We start from the raw sequence: 27,982 nt of genomic DNA, 5'->3' as shown, positions 1-27,982 counted from the left end.
CTGCTCTTTAATTTAGATTAACTGTTAAATAAAGTTGTGGATATTTTTTGCAGCGGTCGCTCCACTCCTCACACACACACACACACACACACACACGGACAGATGAACAGACAGACAGACAGATGAACAAACCGTGTCTCCTGCTGGAGCTCAAGGACTGAAGGACACCGTAAAGCGCAGCTGATAAGCGGCTTTAATCGGCTAATTTGGCCCCGGTGGCCTTCAGCAGGCTGCAGGTGAACACACACTGGAGCTGCTAAAAACACCCGCAGTCCGACACACCGGGTGGTCTTCACTCTCTCCAGCCTGAAACGGATTTCCTCCTCAACTTTCTCATGATTTGAGGATTTTGACGCGCTTTTGATCAACTCCACCTGTTTTATTTTCATCTTCACGACACAAAATGTTCTTTCTCAAGAGGAAATACGGAACTTTTTGAGTATTTATTACAATAATTATGAGTTAACGTGTTGTATTGTGTGAATTAGTCCACGCACCACCTGTTCCATTCGGTTTTACGCGGAGTTTCTTTTGCGTAAAGTGCGCACCGGAGCGCTCTGGAGTCTCCGTGACACCACGATGACACCACAGTGCGGGGACCAGAGTCCGGCCAGGCCTTCATGAAAGCCCGCTGGCCGCACTGCTGCGGCTGGGACCGGGACGGAGCGGAGGAGCCGCGGCGGAGATGGTAGCCAACCTGAGCGCGGCGGTGGAGAACCCGGGGGAGGCGGCGAGGGGACACAACCTGCCCGCCCTGCTGATCGGGGTGCTGCTGATCGTGGTGATCATCTGCGGGAACCTGCTGGTGTGTCTGAGCGTGTTCACGGAGAAGGCGCTGAAGACCACCACCAACTACTTCATCGTCAGTTTGGCGGTGGCGGATCTGATGCTGGCGGTGCTCGTACTGCCGCTCTTCGTCTATTCCGAGGTGAGATTGACTGAAACACACTCGTTAGAGACAGTGCACTTTACTTTGACTACAGGTGGGATACTTCTTACTTTATATGTTTTCCTCATGGCTGCATCCACAGCTCCAGGAGCCCCCCTCATGTTTCAGGGGCCCCTGAGAGCCTGTGGTGGTTTATATTAGGAGTCTTCAAAGTCCAGATGCAGCTCTGTGGCGTCTCTGCACACCAGGTTATATGGATCCACTTTTTACACATTCTCCTGTCAAATCTGTTCTGATTAATTAATTAATTTATTTTTTAAATCCCTAAAATACCTTTGAAACCTTATATTAGTCTTGAAAATCTAAAATGAGGTGAGGACGCAGGCCTAAGTAAGTAAAACGTTTGTTTATTTCAGCCAAGCAGGGCTGCAATTTTCCATTATTTTCATTATCGATTAATCATTTAGTCTATAAAATGTTAAAACTTGTGATATGTGCTCATAACAACTTCACAGAGCCCAAAGACATTTTCAAGTTCAGCTACTTCTTTTTTCCAACCAACAGTCCAAAACTCAGAACTCTTCATTTCATGACACTAATGGCAAAGAAAAGCTGCAAATCTTCAAATTTAAGGGTTAGGGGGTTAGGGTTAGTGTAAGAAACACTTACTCGATTATCATCTCTACATAGACCAGGTTACAAAGTGCTTCACATCAACATCAGTACAGAGAAAGAAAACACAAACACAAAGAAAGTCTAAAATAGTTACAACCACAACACACATGAACACAAAAGGCATCCAGAAACCAGCCACAACCCAGAAATGATGGTTTGTCCAACCTAAAGAGGTGTTCCTTAAAATGTTGTTTGAGTCAACAGTCAACAGCTGATCTCATGGGCGGAGGGGGTTGTACCAAAGCCTGGGTGCCAGGACAGCAAAAGAGCAGTTTTTGGCATGCGGTCAGCTACAGTCAACAGGTTTCGATTGGATGACCGATGTGACCGCTCACTGGTGTAAGGGCTAAGTAGCTCTGACATGTAGACAGCAGCTAAGCCATGTAGTGATTAAAAGAATCTTAAAATCGATCCTCGACTTCACTGGCAACCAGTGCAGCGAGGCTAAAATAGGAGTGATGTGAGATCTATGGCCAGTTTGAGTTTAGAGCTGAGTCGCTGCTTTTTGGACAAGCTGAAGTCGTGTGGGGGCAGGTTGGATGAGGCAGGTGAAAAGGGAAATTGCAGAAGTCGAGACAGAAAAATTAAGGTGTGAACGACACAAAATGAGAAGCTGATAGTGGTGGTATGAGTTTTGCAATGTTTCTGAGTTGATGAAAACAGGATCTATCCAATTTGTTGACACTGGAGGGTCAAACACAGCACCAGGATTCCTCCAGTGGAGTTTGGTTTGACATAAGTGTGCTAGTCTGCCAGTAAGTACACTGAAAAATGACATTCATTGTATTCGGGGTCGGGGCCCATTAGAAGCTCATTTTGTCAAAATTTAGTTTGAGAAAATCAACAGACATCCAGTCTAGTTTTACAGAAAAATTTGGTTGAGTGTCGTCTGCGTAACAGTGACAGAATATACAACCAAAGCAACTAATCATCTGTCCGGAGGGCAGAGTTTGACATAATAGCAACAGTTGTCAAATCAAAGACAAAGTTAGAGTTTGTAAAGTTGCAGCTTTAAGTTTCTTAGGTCCAGTGTTCTATTTCTCTCATTTCACTAAGCTGTGCTTATACTCTGGTTAGGTTTAGGCACAAAAACTACTTGGTTAGGGTTAGGAAAACATAATGGTTTGAATTAAAATACCTGTTTTGTTCGCCACCAACACAGCTGGATATCATCCTGAGGGCTCCTTAAAAATATCCAGTGTTTTCACGCTGACAAATACTTAAATGCAGACTCGAACTACTGGCTTGGCAGCTTTGTCTCCTGTAACTCCTCCACTCCTCTTAGTCTCACGATATGAAAGTCAAGTTATAAATGTAATGTGAACATGGTATATAGCCAATGACATGTATGTATGGACGTATCTGTTGTTTGTAGAGACGTTAACTGCTGTCATTTTATCCTGGCGTGGGCACTGAGGTCAACGTTTGAAAATCCAAATAACAGGATGTGATCAGATCATTTAGGATAAAGGTTAAGTTTGACAGAGGCTGAGCACTGAAGAGAGCTAATTAAAGTGGAGTGATGGATTGCACAGACTGCTGCTGTACTGTCGGCTGTGGTTGAGTGAACAGTTCTGTTGCCTAAAGTTAGTGATGACAGGAATCAGTGTGACCGGTTTAATAGATGGAAAACAGTTTGCAGTCTGGACTGCAGACAACATTAAACACTCCTGTTCAGTAAAGCTGAAAGATTTACACAGTATACAAAAACAGGAACACAGGAAGGTATTGATAAAAATGAACTGACCTGTCCAGAGTACGGAGTCCAACTATTCACCTGAACAGTTTATGGTGTTCTGTATGGTATCACTGCAATCCTTGAGCATCAAAACAGTAGAGAGTAGACGTGACCTTTTCTGTGTTTTCATGTTTGGTTCAGGAGATATGATGCAAAGTACATAATTTAGTTACAGTGGAAGCAGAGATGGCCGCCATTCCAGCATCAGTGTCATGTTGTGAGCCAGCACAATTTAGAAAAAGCAATATAATCAAACCCCTTGAAAACACCATTTGTTTGACTTTTCCCATACTTCATTTTATGAATTTGAAATATTTGACAAATTGATTATGTGACAGATTGTCAAGAGGCAAAAGTCCTCAAAAAAATTTAAACACGACTTTCCCTTAATTTACATATTAATTAGCTGCTGATGGGAACATAAGACTGATGTTACCTCTGTTCTCTGTCTTCTACACACCAAATCCATTAAATCCATTAAGGGTGCTGGTGTTGCTTATAATCCAATAAGGCTCAATTAATGGATTACAATTTATTAAGGGAAGGTGGTTTGATTAATTACAGTATCTGCTTGATTTAAAGGGTGTTTAAGGGCTAAAACCCCTTTAAAATACAGCAAAAGGTCATCACAAAATTAGCATGTTAATTAGAAATACTTTAGGGGGATAAATTAATCAATGTCTGTCACATTTTTGCCATGTGTTGGTAAGAGGTTTAACCACTGGAAAAAATAAACTTAAAATATAAATGGAAAAAAAACAATGAATACAAGGTGTTTCTTACTTGTACAAAAAATCAAACAAAAACAAGTTCCATTTACCTCATTGAAATGCTGCTTTCAAGGTAACTGTGACTTTTATGAATGGTGATGAGACATTTTGATGAGCACTTAGACAAATACACTTGGTAAAATATTGTGATATATCAATAGCCATCTCTTTATTCATTAATTATCCCCTTAAAATCCCATTAGAAGCACCTTAATTACATAATTATTTATCTGTATGGATAAAGTAATGGAATTTTAAGGTCAAAGATTAACAGAGAAACAGCTGGTGCATTTTCCCTCGAGATCTCTCTCTTTTGTCCTCACAGTTCAGTTCAGGTTGTTATTGTGTCACAAAAGGGAGCATAAAACTAGAAACATTGACAATAAAATGTTATTAAAGTGCTGATTAAAACAGCAAAAATAAGTGGAGGAATGAGAGAAAGTGCTGAGATGAGTAGAGATGGGTTATCGTGCATTAAAAGCGCTCTTATTGCACATTCAGAACACTTTATCTCTCAAATACCTTAAAGGGGGGATAGTCCGCTGGTCACTGCGATGGATTTGTGTTTCTAAAAATGTGATTAAACATTAAAAAACATGTAAACACAGCAGAACACAAATAAAATATATCAAAACAATAAATAACAATGTGGTTACATGAGTAACAGAACAATCAGCACAGTGTACAAATACTTTCAGAATAGTATATATTACTGTATTGTTATTATTGATGTAATAATGTGTTAATAACTTTAAAGAGCTAATTTTATTACCTAACATATGTTTACTGTAGTTTGTAGATTTGTAATATCTTACCTTAAAGGGACAATTCACCAAAAAAAAAATCAATAATCCATATTTGTCCATATTTGAGATAATGGAATATATAATATAATGGAACTTGATGGCATTTTTACTTGTCGTGCTCAAAGCGTAAAAAAAACAACACACATTTGAAAAGCAGCAATGTCTTTCCAGAAATAATGACCTGGTTACTCAAGATAATCCACAGACCTTGTGAGCAGTTTCATGTTGGGACTATTTTCTGTCCGTATCACTGTACAGAACGAAGTGTGCATCTACTCATGGACAAGAGGCTAACTAAGCTAGCTAACATTATAGCTCAGTCGAAAAGGACACCATTAATGTTTACATTACATTGTATCAACCTCTTGTTCATGAGTGGATGCACGTTTCCTCCTGCGTGGTGATACGGTTCTTAATTTCTGGAAAGTGACATTGCTGTTGAGTTTCTCAAATGTGTTTTTTGCCTCTTTGAGCACCACAAACTGAGTGCCAATTCCATTACATAACCGAGAGCAGGCAGAAATCTCGACAGCCGATATCTCCAAAACTCTGCAACTGACACTAAAAAAATCTAGATGGACAAATAGCACTACAGGCAAGAAGAAAAATATGTATTTTTGATTTTGGGGTGAACTGTTCCTTTAACCTATAATAATACATCATATATCATAAAATAGAAATGTCAGGATCAACTTCTAAATCAACATGTTAGAAGTCATTAGATCATATTTTTGTATCTGAATCTAATAAGATTTAATATGTCTATCAGTGTTTAAACTCCCGTCTGTGATCCCGCAGGGAACCAACACGTCAGTGCGATCTGGTCTTTACATTCAGTGAACTGTCCCTTTAACGGTCAACTCTCACCTCCAGCTGACCTCTGATGAAGCCCCGCCCCCTCCTGTGACATCAATGATCAGACTGAACAGTCTTGAACGTCTCTTTTACCTGTTTGATTTTACTCTCACTGATTAATTTCACTTTTTCAAATCTTTTTCTTTGTGAGCTGGTGGATATGAAACTCTTTTTCCCAGCGATGACAATCTGATGGAGGCAGGAAAATCTCTTTTCATCCATAAAATCTCATTAAATTAAGCGGAGGACTCATCCTGGTACAGGCCGTCTTTGTCTATGAGCGCTCAGAGAACAATTGCAGTCTGTACATTCCCCCTGACGTCCGCTCTGTTCCAGGGTGTGCAGGTCAAACCAGGGGGCCCCACAACAACAATGGGTTTTTAGCAAATCGATGAAAATAATAAGAACCATGAGTCCATGTCAGTCAGTTCTCACTCTTTTGTCCTCTCCCTCTCATCTTCTTTGTGTTTGTTTATCGGATTGTGCTTGCAGTTTAATCCTCACAGCTCCTCTTTGTGTGTTTAGTAATCTAAACTGTTTTTGTTGTTATCGTTTCAAAACTAAAGTAATTAAAGAGCTGATTCATATTTCAGCCTCAGGCTCCTTCTGCACTGTGCTGGAAGAAGCATATTTAAGGTCTTTTACTTTAGAAAAAGTCATAATGCCACAATGTCAAAATGCTTTATTACAAGTAAATCAATTTACAGATTAAAGGACTGCTGGTTTGACTTGGATTAAGGTTAGTGTGTTTTCAGGGATAAATTAAGGGTATTTTAAGTGAACAGTAAGTAATACATTTAGCAAAAAAAACTTTTAGAGCTTTTCTTGAAAGGGTTGTTTTGTATTTTTTTATTTGTTTATTTGTATTAATGTCTTTTCAGAAGGATTACACAAACATTTATGAACAGATTTCCACATAACTCGGATAAAGGATGGGTCTTGGCCCAAAATAAACCTCATTAACTTTTGGTGCTGATACAGGATTTTTTTCTCCCTTTCTGTATCATTGCAAGATTGATGTGGATCCAAAGTAAAAATCTGGATTTAGTGGATTTAAATATGGTTGTTTTTTTTGATACATGATTAGGTTTGATTGAATTTAAGAGGACTGTTGTGCCTTGGCGGAGGTATGCTCTGTGCTTTGTGTCATTTTTACCTTTATTAAATTTAGATTTATTAGATTCTTTATCAAAAAGTATCTACAAAATGTATTTTAGGTAAAAGCACTGGTAAAACAAACCTGGGCTTTCCCTCTTGAAAAGAAATATGTACAACAGTACACAACAGTTTAGCAACATACATAACCACTGAAATAATCCATGGGCCAGAATGAGGTGGCAAGAGGGCCGCCAGTGGAACAGATTTGATCTACAGGTTCTGTGTGTGGAGACAAATTTTAAATAGTTTTCATGACTCTCAGCACATTGATCATTTGTGCCTGCAGCACGTATCTTTGACTGAATGAAACACTACATTTATAGGCGACGGTGGAAACACAGGGAGGTGGACATAGTGGACGGTGGATGTACAAAGTTCAGGACTGCCATGCCAGAGTCCAAGGTTCACATCCAGCCTGGTTGTGTTTAGGCAACAAAAGCACTTTGGTTAATGTTAGAGAAAGATATATTCAGTCTGTGAAACAGTCGTGAAATTTAATCTGTAATCTGTTAATAAAAACCACTGTGAAGTAATGATTCAAACTTTAAGAATTATGCACATGGACACCAATTTTTCCATTTAAAACTTGTCACGTGCTGTGTCACAAAAAAAGGACAATTCATGCCCATGAACACTACAGATTAAATTTCGTCACTATCTCATGAACTGCTGTGATTCTGTGTTGGGTGTGAGTGAACGCACTGAGCACGTGTCTGTGTTTCAGTTCCAGGACGGCGTGTGGACCCTCAGCACCACCATCTGTGACGGTCTGATGACCATGGATGTGATGCTGTGCACCGCCTCCATCTTCAACCTCTGTGCCATCAGCATCGACAGGTCAGTGCTCGAGTTTTAAAGGAGCAGGTTACCCAAAAATGAAAATTCAGTCATTATCTACTCACCCTCATGCTGATGGAAAGTCAGGTGAAGTTTCGTAGTCCACAAAACATTTTTGGAGCTTCACAGAAAAAACAGCATTGCAGCATTCTCCTAAACAACTGAAGCAGATGTGGAAATATACACAGCGGCTCCATACAGATATCCAAGTAATCCAAGTCCCTGGAAGCCCTGAGAAGACGTTACTTACACCCTCGAAACAAGGTCGAGCTTGTGCATCCACCTCAGACAGGGAAGATTTTGGGAAGATTTCAGAGTGAATTCTTCACCAAAGCTGGTTTTTCATCATGGTGAAGAGGATGATACAGATGATTCTGGTGCAGGTCTACAGCCAAACCAACCCTGAAACTCCTGCAGGACTATGTGCAGTGGATTAAAAGAAGGAGGTCAAAGTTGAGCCATAACTCACAGACTCTGTGTCATAACCAGAGCTCTAATCGGCCTTGTGCCAGGGTCATTCAGCACAAGCAGCTAATTAATCAGACCACAACTGTGAGCGGTCTGTCAGGACCACACAGGACACCTTGGCAAGAGTTTCATCTTTCCATCTGAAGGTCGTCAGGGTCAGACAGTCACACCATGGTTCACTCTGATGTGGAAATATGACGATGACCTTTTGTCTGTTTCCTGTAAAAGCTCCAAAAGATGAAACATTAGAGCAGACAGAACGATTTAAAGCCCCAAATGAAGGATGCATCTGCAGTGATGAAGTGCCAGTTTCGTTCTGCGCTCGTTAGTTTGACTCAATGAGATTATCTGATCTCTCGGCTGATGTTGAAGGATGAAAATCTGAGCTGAAAACCGGGGCTGCTCCTAAAATCTGATGTCCCAACTCCAGAAATGTGATTACATCAGAGACTGATGTGGCCAACGAGGCTAACGTGGACTGATGGTGATGATCTGAAGCTTTTTGAAGCAGCCGGCAGCAGTTAGAGGTTTAACTGGATGGCAGTCTGAATAATTCAACAGACTGAGCAGGAAACTGATCCTGAAGGTCTGCAGAGTCCACCTGCTGTTGCTGTCCACAGGCTGAAGGAGGAAATCTTCTAGACTCTCTGCAGGTTTGATGGTTTCAACGTAGACTGACTGCTGACCTGCTGTCATTCATGGATGGATTACTGAGCAGCACCAGGGGCCCGAGGGCTGAGGGGCCCCTGAGCCGGAAGAGCCTCTGAATGAAGTTCCTTGTTTTTTATATTTCTGGTTGGAAAGTCAAAGAGATCAAACTTTTGTTCCCATCACATGTTTAACTCCTGATCATGATCTAGTCCTTGAAGTCCTGAAGGAATATTTTTGGAAATATGTTTACTTGCTGTCTTGCAGAGACTTTTTATTTTTATTTTGATCATTGCTGTCCATGTACCGTGTGAAACCAAGTTGACTTATTATTTAAATCCAAACCATGATCTTTTGTTGACTAGAGCTAACCAAACTGACTGAGAACTAAAAATATTGAGATAAGGAGACCTAACGCCGCATCCAAGACGACAACGGGCAATTTGACAAGCGGGAATACATTACCAAGTTGGTTTTCTTGCCGGGTTTAGCTCCTGGCAAACCAGCATTAGTCAGCTAGTAGGACTGCTAACATTAGCTGCATTAATAAACGAGCAAGCGGTAACTGCCTAACAGCATCTCAACTCTGTAAACCACCTTGGCACTGGATTCCCTGTTGTCAAACTGGCCGTAGTTGATCTTGGAGTTTGTGTTCAGTCCCGTTCACATCAGATAGCCACTTTTAGCAGTTACTTTAACATCAAGTAAAGCCATCTGTTCATCAGGAAACACTGTAAATCAGCAAGGGTGATGACATGATATGATTTGTTGAAATTGGATAGTACAAACTGACATAAGCACACATGACATTTTGTTTTACAGGAAAAAGACGAGACTGGATTCTGATATAAAAATACAAAGAAAAGCAAAATTAATTTGTATCGTATTGTATGGTAACGTAACGTAACGTAAAGTAACGTAAAGTAACGTAACGTGATTGTAATGTAACGTAATGTGGCAACTCTTACTTTGTTCAGGTAGTTAATGTCATTTCAGGTGCACCAGATTGTAAAATGTTTCTCTCTTTTTTTAGGTTCATTGCCGTGTTAATCCCTTTGAACTACAACAGGAAGCACGTGGACATGCGGCAGATAGTGTTGCTGTCAGCCACGTGGATCCTGGCCCTGGCCGTGGCCTCTCCCGTCATGTTTGGCATCAACAACGTGCCAGGTCGAGACCCCACTGAGTGCAAACTAGAGAACGACGACTATGTCCTGTACTCGTCCGTGTGCTCCTTCTTCATCCCCTGTCCCATCATGCTGCTGCTATACTGCGGCATGTTCCGCGGCCTGAGGCGCTGGGAGGAGGCGCGCAAAGCCAAGCTGAGGAACAGCATCCAGGCCTGCCGCAAGCTGCAGGAAGCCGCCGCATCACTGCCGCCACTGGCCTCACTGCCGCCGCCACTGCCGCCCATCATAGAGAGGGAGCCAACGGATACTCAGGATGAGCCATCCACCATTCCGTCCCCAGACAGAGCCTTTCCCTCAGGAAAGTACAAAGATGGTCCAGTGCCGACGGTCAGCTTTGCAGAGATCAAGTTCAACCCCGATCCTCGCAGGAGGAAGACGGCCAAGATCAACAGCCGGGAGAGGAAGGCCATGAAGGTGCTTCCTGTCGTTGTGGGTGAGTTCACTTCCTGTTTGGTAGCATCAGCGTGAATGAATCCCCTGCTTGTCATTGCAAGACCCGCCCTTCTCTGCTTCTGATTGGCTTCCCCTGATATTCCTTAACTTAACCCTGACCAATCTCACTCCTCACACCTAAACCTAACCACCGAAGGCAACCAATCAGAAGATGAATAGGGCAGGTCTTGCCAAGAGTAGCAGAGGGATCCATAATAACACGTCTACTGACAAACTGAGCAAGTAATGAGCAGATTAAAGGATCCATAAAGTAGTATTGAGAGGAATTTTCGCATGAGCCTTACGTATGCCATGAGCTTAATCTCAGCTTTGAGTTCTGGGCATGGGACAGTAATTCTCACTTTTAATCACAACTGATTAAATGAGTTATTACAGACATTCTTTAAAGTTATAAACAATCTAGTAATACGTTATCCATCCATCCACCTGTCTACCTCTATCAAAAGTGATATAATGGGCATTGGCCTCACCTCCACCTCTGATGTCTGTTCAGAGGCCCTCACACATCGTTAAGAAAAGGTCGGCCTATTAATAACAGCCAGTGTTGGTCCTAATGCGAAGAAGTGCTTCCCTTTAGCACACAGCAGTTAATCCTGCAGCTCCTTAATCTGAAATCCTATTATTACGTAAGCTTGGTGTGCAGGTAGTTCTCATGAATCTCTGTTTGAATAGAGCACTGGCTGTAACAGGTCAACGGTATAAAGAACATAATTGCAAAATGTCTGACCAATAATGTATTTTGTATGACCTGAACTCCAGGCCTGTATTGGTGATCTTTACAGCATTCAGCAATGAAAAGGTATGATCTGACCTAATTATCTTGCAGCTACCTGCTGCTAAGTGTGTGAAACTGATGGGATCACCTACATTAGGTCACCACTGTTCGTTGTTAAATAAGATGTTAAAATCCATCTATGTCAAACTGGAACGGCTGTCTTAAAACAGAGGAGGTGGCCTACGACATTACTTATCACTCACCTACGATGCAGTACTCACTGCATTCAAGGCTCACCTAGCCTTAGCGACCCACATGAAGGCCGGTTGGGTCAGCGACCCACAAGTGGCCCTAATGACTCTGAAACTCAGAGCTCACACGTGTCCTTAATGACTCTGTAAGGACACTCCCACACAGAGTTTAAAAGCCTGCCAACTCCCCTCCAGTTAGTTAGAACTGAAGAAGCCTCTTGGATGAGAAGTGACACGTCCTCAAGAAACTGAACCACGTCCAGTTACCTATGATACAGCACTTAGAACTACCATGACCTGGATGACTGAGAACTTCATCAACAATAAGATGTTAGGTTTGTAAGGAAGTTGCCGAGGTGATAGACAGAGAGCTAGGGAGATGTCTACTCTCGGATAAGAATAGATCCAGAGAAACGGACAGATGCAGGAATTTTTCTCACTTTCTTTGACACTTGAGATAAGGCGACATTTTCATTAAAAAGCTGCTGTAAGCATTGTCATAGTTTTAGTTAACTTCCTCCCTCCCCTCCCTCCTCTCTACGACATTTTGAGTTAGATTAGTGGAATAAATAAGTAGTCCATTGGAGTATTCTGAGCTGAATGGTCAGTTAATAGTAGTTACTAATTAATCATTAATCATTTACAATAAATAAATAATGAAAATAAGTGCAGGAATTATCTATTTATTTACTGCAGAACCCTAAAAAAAGACAAATCCAGCCTGGTTGCAGACGGATTAGCATAGTGTAGGCGAGTCATTTTCAAAACCTAGTCCACATAATCAAAATCAAATTAAATTGGTGAGATGTCAAAGTTTGAATCTGATCCAAATCTTACCCTATTATTATCCTCGTGATTATTTCATGGATAAACCTAGTAAAGCCTCATAATCCAGCTCCCTTCAAGGACCCTTAATTCTCATTACTGGAGGTAAGATGTAAGATGTAGCAGGCTGACAAATCAAAGGAAAAAACAGTGTCTTGACAAGGTGTTGGGCCACCACATGACACTAGAACAGCTTTAATGCACCCTGGGATTGATTCTATATCACCGCTGGAGGGACGAATCAACATTCTTCCAAAAGATATTCCCTCATTTGGTGTTTGATGATGGTGATAAAAAGCACTGTCAGACATGTTGGTCCAGAGTCTTTACCACCTTTCAGTGAGTGCTTTGCATTGTTATAATGAAGGAGATCAGTCCCATCAGAATAGAAATGCTTCATCATTGGACAAAGGTTATCACTCAGAACATCTTTGTGATGATTTGCAGTGGACAAACAACAATGCCAGCAGCACTTTTATGCCTCTGCGGCAGCCGTCGCTGGAGGCACTGTGTTTTCAGGTTGTCCATCCAACTGTACATCCCATTTTTGTGAATGCCACATCTCAGGAACGTCTTGAGGTAATGTCTTAAAAATGTGGAACAGATGTCAACTTGGACTCAAGGATGACCTGATTACATTTTGGTGGTCAAAGGTCACTGTGACTTCGTAAAACACATTTTTTTCACTCAAGAGTGAATACAATAACTTAAAGCAGGAAGGGAGGGATGTCCTACATCTCAAAACCATTCTCTGTGGTGCTGGTAAGTCAAACAGAGGTGTTATTGGTGTTTCTGTCTGAGAAAAACTCTCTCTTCATCATTTCCTCGTGCAGGTGCCTTCCTGTTCTGCTGGACTCCGTTCTTTGTCCTCCACACGATGCGAGCTCGCTGTCAGGGCTGCCATGTCCCCCCGGCCCTGATGAGCGTGGTGACGTGGCTCGGCTACGTCAACAGCGCTCTCAACCCCGTCATCTACACCGTCTTCAACACAGAGTTCAGGAACTTTTTCAAAAAGTTCCTGCATCGCTGCTGCTCCAAGAGTGCCGGATGAGGACGCTGCTGCTGCATGGACTGTTTTTAAATGCACAACAGCTGAAAGAGACGCTCCTCACTGCTGATTTAGTGTCTGTGTTTGTGCTGCCATTGCTTCCTTCCTCTGTGAGGTTTTATTTTTCTACATGTGCCGACAGCAAAGTTTGTTTGAGCTTCGTGTATCCTGTGAAGAAGCTTCAGTCTGAGACACAAACTGTTTAGAGGATCAGCAACACATCTACATCACACAGTCGACGAGAACTGATTTTATATGTTGAAATTCATCTTTTCAGAATAAAAGTTTTCAATAAAAAGCTGCTTGTTAAGACCTGTGTGTTTGTGGAGGGGTACAGACAGAACAGCTGTGTTCTGTGGCTGAATTTACAGAGGTCAGTTTGGGTTTCAGAAACACGTGTTCACCCACAAAGAAAAAATCAGTTGTTACCTACTCAAATTTTTATAGTCCACAAAACATTTCTGGAGCTTCACAACAAAACAGTGCTGCAGCATTCTCCTAAACATCAGAAGCAGATGGGGAATTGTTTTAAAATGTTAAAAAAACAACTGAAAGAAATAGCTTCATACACTTCATCCAGCATAATCTAAGTCTCCACAAGCCTCAAAGATCTCGAATTGATTTGAACAGACGTTATTTACACCCTTCATGTGCGGTTGGGCTCGTGTACCCACTTCAGACAAGGGTGTGTGCCAACTCTGAGGTTGCTTCTGGCTGCTTGTTGAATAGATCGGGTCTATATTTGACTCCATGTAGGAGTATTCACCATGTATATACACCTACCCAATTATACAGTGTCTGTCCTAGAAAGGCTGCAGCCAATCATGTCCCCATCTATCCATATAATCTGGGTAGTATGCTGAACATGGGACTTTTGGTTGGTTTGTCAGCAGAATTACACAAAAACTACTGAACATTTTCTCCCCCCATTAACTTTTGGTGTGGATCCAGACAAAGGAACGTAACCAGGATTTTTTTCTCACTTCTTTTTAACATTGCGAAACATTTTTTCCACATTAATGTTAATTTATCAGGTCAGGCTAAAAGAGTCTTCATCAGGGCATGACATACACCATGGACTTTCTTTTTAGTAAGCTAGATAGTTACTACTTTTTCATTTTTTACTTGTACTCAACGTTTGTTCTCATCCTTGAAGAACACCTGATTTTTTTACATCAGCATGACTCCATTTAATCCTGACACGTTGAAGTGTCCTGTTTTATTTGATATTGGATTAGGCTTGATTGTGGGCATTGACTGAGGTATGAGCTCTACTGTGCCCCATACTAGTATTTAAGCAATGCTAAAAAAAAAAAATGCACCACAACTGTGGAAGGACTGCTGTCTGAAGGATAAATTCAAACAACTAAAGTCTCTTCAGTTTCTGTGCCAAACTTCATGGACTTCAATCAACGAGGAGCTAACTGTCCACACACGAGCATGAAACAAATACAACTGAGCTCGAACTACGTAGCTTCCACTACGTCAGAGCTGCTCAGCATGTTCCAGAAAGAGTCCAGATCGTGCAGATTGTCCCTGCAGGATCTGGACCTCCACAAAGCCTCAAAGTCATCTGAAGATCATGAAAGTTTGACGATAGTACTTTAGAGACAACAAACAGATGTGAAGCTTTAAAAGCTTCTCAGCAGATTTCATCAGTCAAAAGAGCTGAGAGCTCCGAGCAGCCTGACAGCAACACGCACACACACACACACACACACTGTACACCACACTCCTGATGCCTATTTTCCTCTTTCTTTCTATTCTTGTAAAAGTGAAAAGTATCCATCTGAAGGACATTTCTACCGCAGAATAAAAATAATCCACAATTCCCCTCAAATGCATTCAAACTAAAGTAACAAGCCTGTTTTGAAATTGTAAGGAGCAGAAAGTACAGATCTTTGTGTTCAAATGTGGGGAGGCAAAGCCAAAACTTGTCAGAAACAAAAAATACTCAAGTAAAGTACAGATAACTGAAGAATCAACATAAATACAGTAACAAAGTATTTGCACTTCGTTACCTCCCGGCGTGTCGTGCAGGGGGGTGGGAGATGTTCATGATGCTAACCAACATGGACAGCATCCTCTTCTCCATCACCGCCTCCAGAGAGTCCGGCTCAGCTCCTCCTGCCTTCACTGAGCCGCCCTTTCTAATCACCTGTTAAGCTTGTTATCTCTCAACCTCACGCTCCGTTGCACCACACGGCAGCATCAAAGGCAGTGCCGGTCACCACAGACTGGTAGATCATCTGTAGAATCCTGATGGAGACGATGAGGGCCTCTGATCAGCTCAGGCCCCTCTTGTAGAGGGTTAGTGCTCTCAGCCTGTCATCCAGGAGCACTCTGAACTATTTAAAGGAGTGAACAAGGTGGACGTCCTCCCGCTGGATGGATCCAGGGGCCAAAGCAATGTATTCTCAAGTTTATCTGAACTTCAGCATTTTGAGTTACAAAAAGAGATAATTTCACACTAAAAGACGTGCATGTTAGCAGAGCGGCAGCTGCTTCAGTCCTCCATTAGTCAACACACAAGAAGTAATCAGGCATTGATTGAGATGTAGACCTGCAGTTTGTTTCAAGCAAAAAAAAATTTAAATTAAAGCCAAATATTGGCTTGTTCCAGCTTCTTAAATGTGAGGATGCTTTTGCTCGTCACTGAAAAAACTAATTAACGTTGAGTCCATGGGTTTTGGACTGTTGTTTGGACAAAAGAAGCTATTTGAAGTCTCAGAAATTGTACTGAGCATTTTTCACAATTTTATTGTTTTGCTCTTAACGTTATTTACATTCTCGATGCGCAGTCTTGTGCACCCACTTCACAGAGGGTGGACTTGCACTTCTAGCTTTTAGATTAGCAGCTACAGTGACGATCTCAGCTTAAAATAGGGTGAAAATAACGTCTTTTCAAATCGATTTTGGATGCCCCCAGCTACTTCAGCTGTTTAGGACAATGCTGCAATGCTGTTTTAATGTGAAACTGTTTTGTTTACTATGAAACTTTACCTGACTTTCCATCAGCAGGGGGGTGAGAAGATCGTGACTGAATTTTGACTTTTGGGTAAACTTTTGAATGTATATTTGAAGAAGGGAAGAGAAAGGAAGAGATCTCCTCTCAGCCAGTATGAGCAAGCAGAATGATCACAACAAGCAAAACCTGTTTTATCGTTCATTTGAGCACCTGACTCATATTCTGAGATAGACCTGAAAAATTGTGAATCTATCTTTTAAAAGAGACGTTAGAAGACGCTGCAGCTTCCTCTGTTAAAGTTTCTTACATTTACAGTTGGCTGTTAATGTAGGAAATGTCTGGTCCTGCGGGGGTCCACTTCACTGTCATTGAGCAGCAGCAGACACCTGAGCGCCACTGGGACTGAGACACAGCAGAATCAAATGTCATCATGTCTGAGGTGATTCATCAAGAGACGCTCCGACAGATCACCTGACTGGTGACCGTCAGAAATATAAAACAGCTAAACTCCTCAGCTGCTAAACACAACCTAACTGAATATAAAAGCTGGTACATGTTGAACAGAACACACACATCTGTCTGCTGGAGTCCTGCAGGAGGAGTGACGCTGAGTTTTCCCTCCGAGACCCGAGTTGGATAAAAATAAACCTGAAATTTGTATTTCATTAATAAATCAACTTATTAAATAAACATCTGAGGAGATGAATGAAGACAGAGAGACACAAGTCTCTTCTGAATCCTGCTGACGGCAGAAAGGGCGACCTCAACACAAAAATAAAGAGAGAGAAAACAAGGTTGATTTAAGGTCCAGTTTGTAATAATTATAGATCAGTGAGGAAGCTGATTTATGATCCTAAGAATGTGGTGACACACTTCAATACTATTTATTTATCATGTGCAAGTGAGGATTAAAATTTAAATCAGATTTAATCAATCAGATAAAGTTAATGGCCAAAAGTATGCGGACAGCCAAACTTTCCGACATTATATGCCCCACAGAGGGCGCTGATTTACAGTATTTCATCCTTATCGGATGCAGTTTAAACAGAAAATAAACAAAATTAATGAAACATGCCAATTTAATTCATTTAAACAATAAAATATTAAATGCCAACTTTAGTGGCAACTAACGAAAATAATTTAAACTGTGGAATAACATGTGCAAACTGGACTTTAAAATATGAATTCTGTCCTGAATTTGGTTCATTTCTAAATAAAGTAAAATAGAAATATCCTTCTTCCTTTCAGGAATCCCCTGAAATCTGTCAAAGTCAAACATCAAATCCAGTAAGTGAGATACACGATCTGATTGGCTGAAACGCACCAATCACTGAACACCATTCAGCTGCTCTGGTTTCTGGCGGGGTTGACACACATCATGCACCATGTACTCACAAACAGAACATTAAATTTTAGTTATCTAATTTAACTATCTAGTTTTGGTTCCTGTCTGTCTGAGCTTCTAAGATTGAATCACAAGTAAAAACAGAAAATTACGGAGCTTCAAAGTCCGGAAAGCTGGAAACCCTTCAAAATCGGAGTACTTTTGATTCAGACAACAAAACCAGCTAACAATTCTTCAAGACTCACAATAATAATAAAAAAAAAACATAATACCACTTAAAAACAGACAAAAAAATCATTTATAAGTCATCTGTAAGTACTGAACAGGGCGGGGAGGGTTTAATTTAATAACATGTTTTAGTTTATTGATGTGTTTGACCTTTATTTATCCAGGCCGGTGTCTGGAGGTTTAAATCTGTTTTTGGAGTTAAAATGGCAGCAAAATAATGTTTCATAAAACAGCAGAGAGATAACAGTCCCTGAAAGACAGTATAAAATATAAATCATAATTACAGTGACTGATCTTATTAGTAAATTAATTGAGAGAATCATAAACATAATGGATAGTTGCAGCCCTAAACCTTTCACCATCATATAATCTTGTAAACATAATGACATACTGGTGGTGAATTACTGCTGATTATTACTGAAATATCGATTCAGTTCAGATCACCTTAATGTGCAGTTCAGTGTGTGACGATGACGTGTGCAGAGCTGCAGTTCCTCTCATGTCCACTAGATACTGCTGCGATGGAAGTTGAAGTGGATGAGTAAAACATGATATGAATATGAAGTCAGTTTTTATAAAACAAGTTCAGCTCTCATGAGTTCAGAGACTCTTCATCTCTTCACTCTTCATGTCCATCTGAGGGGAACCTTTCACAATAAAAGTCCCAAAAGGAAGCTTTTAAGTCTTCAGCACAGACATGATTACTGTAGAACAAGGACTTCCTGTTTGATGACCTCAAGGCTCCTGTCTTCATGCAGACTGTGGGCGGGGCTTGCTGCACCTTCATTTCACTTTGTCCATGTCCATGGCTGTGATTGGCTCCTCCTCTTGAACAGCCACGCCTCCTGCTGACTGACAGCAGGTGTGCTGATGATCCTTCCAGTCCTGCAGTAAAAGAAACAAACTGATCTGAGATGCTGTTCACAGATTTTTATTTACAGATCGTTTAAAGTCATACATTTTTTTATACTGTCATCGTGATGAAGTATCAGAAAGAAAATGCATTTGTTGAGCATCTCACAGCAGGAAATCAGTTCTAACTGGCCCAAAACTCAGAGTGACACATTTTGGTTCTACTGTTATTTCAGCTAATATTCAGGACAACTCCAAAGGTGTCTGAACTGACACTCGACACTGTCGAAGTGCGGGCAGGGATAGTCTATGAAAAGAGAAAACTGGTGACCTCATTTTGAGCGAATAAACTCATTTATTCATCAGAAGTTAGTGGTACATGACACATGGCTTCAATAGACAGACAAGAAGGCATGGCTCCCGACTCTGAGCAAGATGTAGAGAACACATGCTGTTTATGCAAAAAAAAAAAAAAAATGACCTCACACCCTTACACTTTTTGTAAAACCTAAAATGCAGCTTTGTCACTGCAGTGCACAATATGTATATTGTAAAGTTATGTGACAGGATGGGGCCAATAGGAGTGAAAGTCCCTATATGCGACTACAAGACATTATTTATTTTTTCATAAATAGATATGCCAATGTTTACTTAAAGTCTATCATGGAAATTGTGTATTAGTAAATATTGTTATGAGATTAAGTTATTTATGAATTTTGGCATCATATTTTTATAAAATAAAAGTAAGATAAAACAAAAGTTTTTCCTATTTACATAAAACCTATTTTGTGAATTCCACAAAGCTAACTCTGTTAATTATAAATAAAGCTAGTGTAGTTTTTGCATGTGAAAGAAAACACAGCTTGTTTTTAATTAACATACCTTTAACTACATCTCCCATTTGTTCCCATGAGAGTTCACGGTCAGATTGGAGATTTTAGAATCACACTTGTGTTCATGTATTATGTTTCAATTAAAAGAAAAGCCTGAGTTTACTCCAGAGGATCGTTCAGGTGAGTCTTACCTTCCTCTGACAGAAGGTGGAGCAGTAGTTGACCTTGTGACAGCCCGTACACTCACTCATGGCCACACGACCACAGTTCACACACATCTGCTGCAGAACAGGAGAACACAATTTGAAGACTTTTCCAGGCATTAAAGAATATTTTTAGGGTGGTGGGTGCGTGTGTGTGTGTCCCCTACATTAATGATGATCTCGGTGATTTCAGAGTTCCTCTTGGCCTCCGAGTCCTCCGCCTGCTGAAACGAGATCTGGTTCTGAAAAGACTGATTGAGACCACACTGACACACACACACACACACACACAATAATCAGTTAATTACTTTTAAGTTTAATCATGTGTTACAATGTACTTGCTGGTTAATACTGCGGCTCTAAATCTGACACTATGTATGTCAGTGTGTGTGTGCGTGTCTTGGTGTGGTCTTACCTCCTTCCTGCTTCCTTGACCTTTGACCCCAGCCGTGTCCCCTGGGGAGTTTTTGGCCTGTTCGATCAGAGCCTTCAGCTGCTGGACGTTGCTCAGCAGCGTGTTGGCCAGCTCCTCAAGGTACAGCCACGTGTTCTTCTGCCCCTCACTAACCACTGGCACAGCACCCCCTACAGACGAGACCTCCAGGCCGCTCACCAGCCCCGCAGACGGGGACGCTGCTGCTGACACGGTCATCTTGGCCTGAACCGGCTGAGGAACCACGGCCAGCGCTGGTAGTGCTGTCAGGACTGAGAGAGAGGAAGCAACATGTAGAGGGGTTATTTTGTGCCTGAAAAGATTTAGCATGTCAGATATGGCCAGGAATTGATGGTAGCTCCATTAGAAAACCTGTTCTACATGTTTCTGAGGTTTACGTCAGTCCTTCAGATATTTAATGTAGAAGTGAAGTATGTAGAATTGAACCGAGCAGGTGGTCTGCACAGATCCAGGTCACTGTGTCTGTGCGTCCCTCATACGTTTACTCCTGACCTACATACACAATATATTCCTGCGGTGGTGGAGTCACTGACAGCTCGGAGCTCCGCTGAGAACAGACGAGTCCGAAAATAACTGCACATCCATCTCAGACTGCTTTCACATGTCCTGGGGAAAAGGTGTGTGTGCTCTCACAGGTAAACGGAGGCATGCTGATCTCATCAGTGTTCAGATAATATTCAATCTTACTGGACCCTTACTTTCCCACTAATCTGCTGGAATATTTCACAGTAATTTTCTAAAAAGAAGCTGCTATGTGACTGCGGAAGAATTCTGTCATTTTGTAGAATTATGATAACGTTTATGGTTAGTATAAAGGGCGTAATCTTCACTGTTTTAGGTTGATTTTCTCACTAAAATCTCTCTCAACATTCCTTTGCTGTCCTGCCACTGTAAGGCCTTCAGTAGCCTTTATACTGTACGACTAATCAGTGCTAACAAGTGTTTCTTGTTAACAAGCTTTTTGCCCTGGGTTTTGTCTCTCAGGCTACAGGCTGTCCTGCCTTACTGTTGGGGTTCAAATGACTTTTCAGCAAAAAGTACGTTTTTGGAGCGTTTTCTGGTAAAAAAAAATAATAAATAAACAGCTTTAAATGTGTTTTTATTTACTTTTACATTTAATATTCCCCCTAAAAAGACGCTACAATCGCACATCTGTCAAAAACAACTCGAACTGTGTCGCCATTGATTCCAGAATTGATTTGATTATGAATAACAAGATCTCAATTCAATTTCTGTTTCAAAGCAACTGAAATTCAATTAGGGATAATTCAGTTAAAATACCAATTCTGCCTGAATATAAAAGAGATTGTGAGATAACTAATGCTGTAAATTGCACAAATAATCCTCTAACCTAATGTATCATTAAAAATTTAACTGCTTAAATAAAGATTTGAAATAAATGGTTTGTGGTTAAAACTTGGATATGGATAAATGAACGGGACATTTTAGAGATTTTATACATCTAATTATTAAAAACGCTGTAGTCAAAGAACAAGAAAGTGATAAAAAGGTGTATGCCTATGTTTTTCAACAAGTGAAAATTAGAAAAATACAGAGACTTTCCTGTTTAAAACAACCTTCATGGCTATTCCACTACAGACTTCATCTGCATGCACCATCAAGTCCCCGTGCTTTGTTCTTTCCCCTCCTTCTGTAAAGTGCAGGTAATCTGATAATAAACCAGTTACACATTAAGTTTTTCTTGGATTCTCTTTATATCGAGTCCCCAGGTCGTCCTAAAGAATGTATGCAGTTCTTTCTCTTCTGGATATTAATGCTGCTTATTCATTAACTCCACCAACCAGTGCTGCATGTTTCTGTCCTGAGTCAAAGTGTCTCATCTGTCCAAACAGTCTGTCTGCTGGGTTTAATAAATGATATTGTGACTGTTCTGGACTTTACTGCCCCCTACTGTTCTTCTGCTGATCCAACAGCTTCATCTTTTGTTTATTTTAAAATCTGATGGACAGTATGATAACTGTGAAGGATGATACCTGCTGTGCTGGCGAACACCTCGCTCTGAGCTGAGCCTTCTGAGATTATGGCAGCCGCGGTGGCGGCGGCATCGCCCGACTGAGACCGGTCAAAGGTCAACGTGCCAGAGGTGGTAAACTGTCCTGATGGAGACACTGTGACTGTTGGTGGAAGACAGACATGTTAGACATGTTTGGACATGAAGTCAGCGTTTAAATGTTTACACTACAGATCTGAGGGAAACTCCAGGACTTGGATAGCTTTCAATGACTGATCATGTCTCATAGAGATGAGCACCAACTACTGAATGGACAATATGTTTAACAATTAATCGACATTTAATCTAGAAGTACTGTAAAGGATGATGTCACTATAATTTTAGGGTCATTTTCAGGTGGTCAAAGGTCAAGTACATAAAACCTTTTAATCTGATAAATGGAGGATAATTTTGCACAATACAAATAAATATACAACTTTTGAAATAAAATGATTTATCATACACAAACTATCTTTCTCTTCGCTGCTCCTCCAATCACACATCAGACTGAGGTCACCTGACGTACATGTGGTCCCTGGAGCCAGTGTGATGTTTTTGGTGGCAGGAAGTTCCTTTTTGGGGGGAGTGACAGGGGGCTCGGTGTCCTTCTTTCGTCTCTTGTATGGGACAAAGAGGCGGACCGGACCAGTCTGAACCGAGCAGAGAGGAGACAGAGTGATGAAATCCCTTATTTATACCAGGTGATGAATCCAAAAATAGCTCACAGGTTAAAACCAAAAATGTAAATAAATAAATAAATTTACCATATTGATGTTTTCTGCTACCAGAGCCTCTGTGTCTTTTGGACACTGAGGACAGAGAAGAAGAGAATAAGATAAACACAAAATGACTAACAAACAGCATCAGATCATAACAACACACAGAAGAACAGAAAATCCTCACAGAAACAGTGATGTGTTATCAGATTGAACCGACACCAATAATTTAATCAGAGCTTCAATTCCATCTAATTATGATAAAAAAAGAAGCTTAATTCTTTCATTTGGATTTCAGGATGAGGCCAAAAATGGTCTCAATGGCCTGTGGCTTCTTCCATCACTGCTGGGAAGGAAGAAAATTGTATGATTTGGCTCCTCAGAGCTTTCCTGTAATGCTCTGTGGCTGTGTGAAAGAAGAAAAACTAAACATTTGGTTAAGATGCACCTCCGGTCTTCATCAGGCGAAACCCTAAATCCTAAATTACAATCATAAAAACACAACAACGCCAACAAGTGTTTTGACTTGAAAACTTTTATCATGGAGCTTGTGACTTTGACTTTGTAACGAAATTCTAATTTAAATGAGAAAAAAGTTTCACAAAAGTTTCAATAAATTGAGATTTTTTTCACTCATCAGTCATCATGTGTCACTAGATGTTGAGTCCACTGAACTCAGGCCACAGACTGCGAGCTGATGGTCGATCCATTAGAATGTGTATTATAACTTTTATTCACAGGAAACTATGCAAAACAATTTTTAATCCCCCAGTTAAGTAAAAGACCGAACTCGACTGTCCCTGCTGACTCACCCCTGTCAGGTCATCACAGCAGGCTGCACAGGTACAGGAGGCAGCATGGGGGTTCAGGATACGCTCCTACGCAGACACACAAAACAATGTTAAACTTCAGTTCATGCAGACTGAAGGAGCACTTTGTATGCATAATAAGTGTAATACTACAGTAGTGCAGTGTAGTAGTACAGAAGTATGAGCGCAGTAGTACCTGTATGAGGCAGAGCAGAGGTCTGCCAGCGTATCTGATGCTCCTCTTCCAGTCTTTGCTGCTCGCTCTTCCTGCCAGACCCTCAAACTCTGTGGGAGTGAACCACTGCTGGTTGTGTCGGATGCAGCGACCTTTACCTCCTGAACACAACACAACACAGTCAGTGTGGCTAATAACAAGAAAAATAACTCAAGATAGAAAGAAAGTACAATAGAGTAGCTAAGTGACTGAATCATTGAAGCTCTTCACGTCTTTGAAGGACATAAAAGTCTCCCGATTTAATCATCAGAACTAAAGATGAAGTTTGCAGAAATACCTGGTTCTTTGCAAAAAAAAATTAAAACATTCACAATGTGGACCTAAAAACTGAAGGACAGAAGTCAATTATGATTACAAAGTTAGATTTCAGTAAGAAACATCCAATCATAGGGCTTACAATTCTGCTAAGATTACCTTTTCAATGAAACAGATTTACAATCTGCATTTTAATTAGTTCATTTTCTGATTGTGGATCAGACTACAAAAGGAGTTCAGTAACAATGGTGACAGGTCTAGGTGTTCACCTGATCCTAGTCGGTTCTTGTAGAGGACTCCACTAGTGTTCCTGCAGCGGACCGGCAGCTCGTTGTTGTAGACCGACGGGTCCCAGTTGTACTTGGAACAGGAGTCTTTGTCCTGAGGCGGAGTCAGCGGGGTGGGCGGGGTCTGTCGGCCTGAGGAGGTGAAACAAACAGACACCGATCAGTCTGAGGGACTGATGGACCTCATTGTCCTTTAAGTCCAGGTTTTTATTTTTGTTTTTTAATAACCTGGTCCCTGTTCTTCAATTGTGGCTGAACTAATTCAGGCTAACATGCTGTTATCAGGCTAAAATGATCCTGTTTTTCTCAATCCAGCAAATTCAGCTGTCTGAAACAAGTTACAGAATTGATTTGTCCTGAATTAAGTTATCTTGAATAAGAGTGCGCTCTTATTTTAAAATAAAGACAAATGAGTTGAGAATAAAAACCACGATGAGCTGCTTTAACTGGCCGATTGCTGATTATGTGATTAACCCTCCAAGCATGGACTGGGGCAATAAATTCACAGACCTTATTTTATGTGAATTCCTGCAATGTTTCAGGACTTATTTTGTTCTACATTGTGCTCGATGATGTTTTCACTTTGCAATGAACATGCAAGAGAATTTTCAGTGATAATCATATCACAATCCATCAGAATCACAACTACTATTAAAGTGAAACCTTACTTAAATCGCTTTTATAGTAAACAAACTTGTATGTTATTGTGTATTTCATTTAGGTACAAGTAACTCTTTGTTATGATTACGAAATGATCTAGTGATCTAATGATCTAACTAACTTTCAATAAGCCTACATTTCTGGAGGTTTGGACTTGAGGACAACAGTTCCAGATGGATTTTAAACCACTCTAAAAGAACGAATAAATCCAGACTTGTGTCAAATCATCAACATATGGAGATAAAAAAAAACAGGGCCCCAGTTCAATATGGACGCTTCAGACACACCAATACGATCTCGGGACTGTAACACTCATACAAACACACACACACACCTGATGCGATGGCAGTAGCAGACTTGAGGCCGGCAGCCTCCACGATGCTGCCGTCAGTGTGAACCACGATCAAAGTGGCCTTCTGGGTACTGAGACCTTCACTCAGCTGAAGGGTTGTCCTCCCACTCTGTGACACACACACAATAAATACAATTAAAGAGATGACGCAGTACAGGAGAACGCTGAGTTGTCTCTGTCTGCCAGCAGACAGCAGTGTGTTTGGATCTACTGTACCAGCATGTGTTCGGGTAGACTTCCTGACGTGGCAACAGTAGTGGTAAAAACATTGTCCTCTGCATGTTGAACGTCTCCCACCGTCACAGCCGTCACCTCTGAACGAAAACAAGAGATTCAAATATTTTATTACATCTTAACGTCAGAACTTGTACTGTACTATAGCTACTACAGTTCTCCTGTAATGTAAAGATACAATGTCATAGCTAAGATCACAAAAAACACAAATATGCTGCTCCTTTATATCTTATATATTTAAATTACGTGCTACATAAGTGTAGTCATCTTATTTGGTTTAAACATAGTTTAAGTGGGTTCTGATCTTTCCATTGTCCTTAGTGGTTTTGTTCAACTAGTTATATTAAACTGCAAATTGTTCCTAAAAATTCAATGAAAATCAGATGGAGACTCTGACTCAATTTTAATCCTAAAAAATGAAGGGATATGCATAAAGGTTATCTAATCAATTAATTTGTGAGTGGGCACTTTTCTCAAATAACCACACTTCAGTTCAGCATATGGTTCTGATATCATATATTTGATATGATTACAGATTTACAACATGGTTATTCTTTTCCAGTCAGCTATCTTCACCCACCAGTTAAAACACTGTACTGGGCTTAGGGCTAGCAGTGAAAAGCAACTCTGAAAGTTGACATTTTAAGGTTGGGTTGGTGCTTTATGATGTCATGTCCATCATGCATCTTACTGGCACCATCACTGCTGCACCTTCATTCAATCAATCAATCAGTACACTTAGATCACTTTTTTTTCTGATGTCGTGCCTTTTGCTTTATTGCTATTTATATTTTGTTTATGCTTACTGTGCACAAACAACAACACGACTCTGTTGCCTTTGCATTCTGTAATTATATTTGAGTTTACATGTACAGATGGACGTATACACATGCACCTTATCCCTGCTGTCCTATATTTGTATTCTGTATAGAATTTGTGCATGTTCTCTTTCTTTCTTTCTTCATCATTATTATTATTATTATTGTTTTATTGTAAACACTGTATTGACTATTACCTATTTCTGTATTTAACAGTGTAATTGTACAACAGAAGTGACAATAAACATGTTGCATTTTGAATCAATCATTGCCGAATTTGATAACAGGTGCTAATTTAGTAAGATGAATACAAACGCTGTATATATGTGAGGTTTATGCTGTGAAGAGGCTAAAAGTCTTTAAAATGCACAATAATTAAGCGGAGTTTGGCACAAGGATTATTGTTGTGTACCACCAACGATGACTGATTTACTTATTGAGGAGCTGTGCACTTTCATATGAAAATCGTTACTGATCCACGTTCATCGATCAGAAGTAACAGATTAACCAGGCGCCTGTTACAACATGGAGTGAAGCTCCCTAACTGACATTAACATCACACTCCATGTTTGAGCGCCGCCCCGCTCAGCTCAGCTCAGCAGCGGCCTGCTGCTAGCTGCAGCCCGCCTTGCCTGCGAATGCCGCCTCGGCCTCGTCTGGGTTCGGCAAGGACTCGGCTCCCATGTCGATGTTTCCCGGTTCGGCCATCACGGCCATCGTGGTGACTTCGGCCTCCGACTCGGTATCCGAGCCGTCAACCGTCTGCATGCCGATGGGCGGTTCATCCAGCCCGAGTGCCTTCGTGGCCGAGTCCGCCTCGTCCATTCTTCCGCCGAACGACAAGAGCCGAATGTAAACGAGCAGCCGCGGGGCAGAGCGGGGTCCGAGACCAGCCGAGCTCGACACGAACCGCAGGAGAACTGCAAACACGGAACCCGCTCACGATACCCGCTCAAATCGACGGTGTTTTCTACGAAACTAAAGCAAACGCAACGAACTGTAGGCGAGCTAATCCGGAGAGAGGATGGCCGCTCGGCTGTTTGTTTTCATGAAGTCTCAGGAAAGAGATGCGGCGGAGACTACCGACAAAACACGAGCGGACCCGAAGCGACACACTGTGGCCAAAGCACACACATACAGAAAACAATACGATAGGAGTCAATATGATTTCACGTTAATTCCTGAGAGGGATGACTGAATACAAACATATGTAGCCTAAATGATTTATTTGTGAGGATTTATTCATTTATTTATCGGTTTATTTGACAGGGTTGGTCCATGTAGGTATTGTTCTAATCAAAATGCAACCAAGGAATAAAACGAATAAAAAAAGACCTTGAATTTCCCTCGGGATCAATAAAGTGTCTATCTATCTATCTATCTATCTATCTATCTA

General features: G+C 41.0%; 2 protein-coding genes across 5 annotated transcripts; one reads left to right on the top strand and one right to left on the bottom strand.

Annotated features, from left to right (window-relative positions):
* The first annotated feature begins 563 nt into the window (after positions 1-563).
* Positions 564-13,563, top strand: LOC311263628 (D(4) dopamine receptor-like). Its single transcript, XM_084363822.1, is given in 5 exon segments — positions 564-666; positions 669-928; positions 7,616-7,728; positions 9,878-10,467; positions 13,112-13,563. Coding segments are annotated over 5 exon segments (1,227 nt in total). The 5' UTR covers positions 564-620; the 3' UTR covers positions 13,330-13,563.
* A 3,792-nt stretch (positions 13,564-17,355) lies between these two features.
* Positions 17,356-27,669, bottom strand: deaf1 (DEAF1 transcription factor). 4 transcript variants are annotated; one of them, XM_084363926.1, is made up of 13 exons: positions 27,219-27,669; positions 25,751-25,848; positions 25,517-25,643; positions 24,505-24,654; positions 23,942-24,081; positions 23,749-23,814; positions 22,985-23,029; positions 22,684-22,870; positions 22,204-22,344; positions 20,171-20,460; positions 19,923-20,021; positions 19,744-19,830; positions 17,356-18,752 (listed from the first exon to the last, which is right to left on the bottom strand). In XM_084363926.1, the coding sequence occupies exons 1-13, from the start codon at positions 27,409-27,411 to the stop codon at positions 18,651-18,653; spliced, it is 1,725 nt and encodes a 574-aa protein (XP_084220052.1). In that variant the 5' UTR covers positions 27,412-27,669; the 3' UTR covers positions 17,356-18,650. The 4 variants fall into 4 exon arrangements, with proteins under 4 accessions (XP_084220052.1, XP_084220051.1, XP_084220053.1 ...); XM_084363925.1 differs by having other exon boundaries at positions 19,744-19,833; positions 27,219-27,668; XM_084363927.1 differs by having other exon boundaries at positions 19,744-19,833; positions 22,747-22,870; positions 27,219-27,667.
* Between the last annotated feature and the right edge of the window lie 313 nt (positions 27,670-27,982).

The sequence above is a fragment of the Pagrus pagrus genome (assembly GCF_965226575.1).
Source record: "Pagrus pagrus genome assembly, chromosome: 10".
Lineage (NCBI taxonomy): Eukaryota > Metazoa > Chordata > Actinopteri > Spariformes > Sparidae > Pagrus > Pagrus pagrus.
The sequence above is the reverse complement of the archived record's forward strand: the minus strand, read 5'-3'. Positions and strand labels throughout refer to the sequence as shown.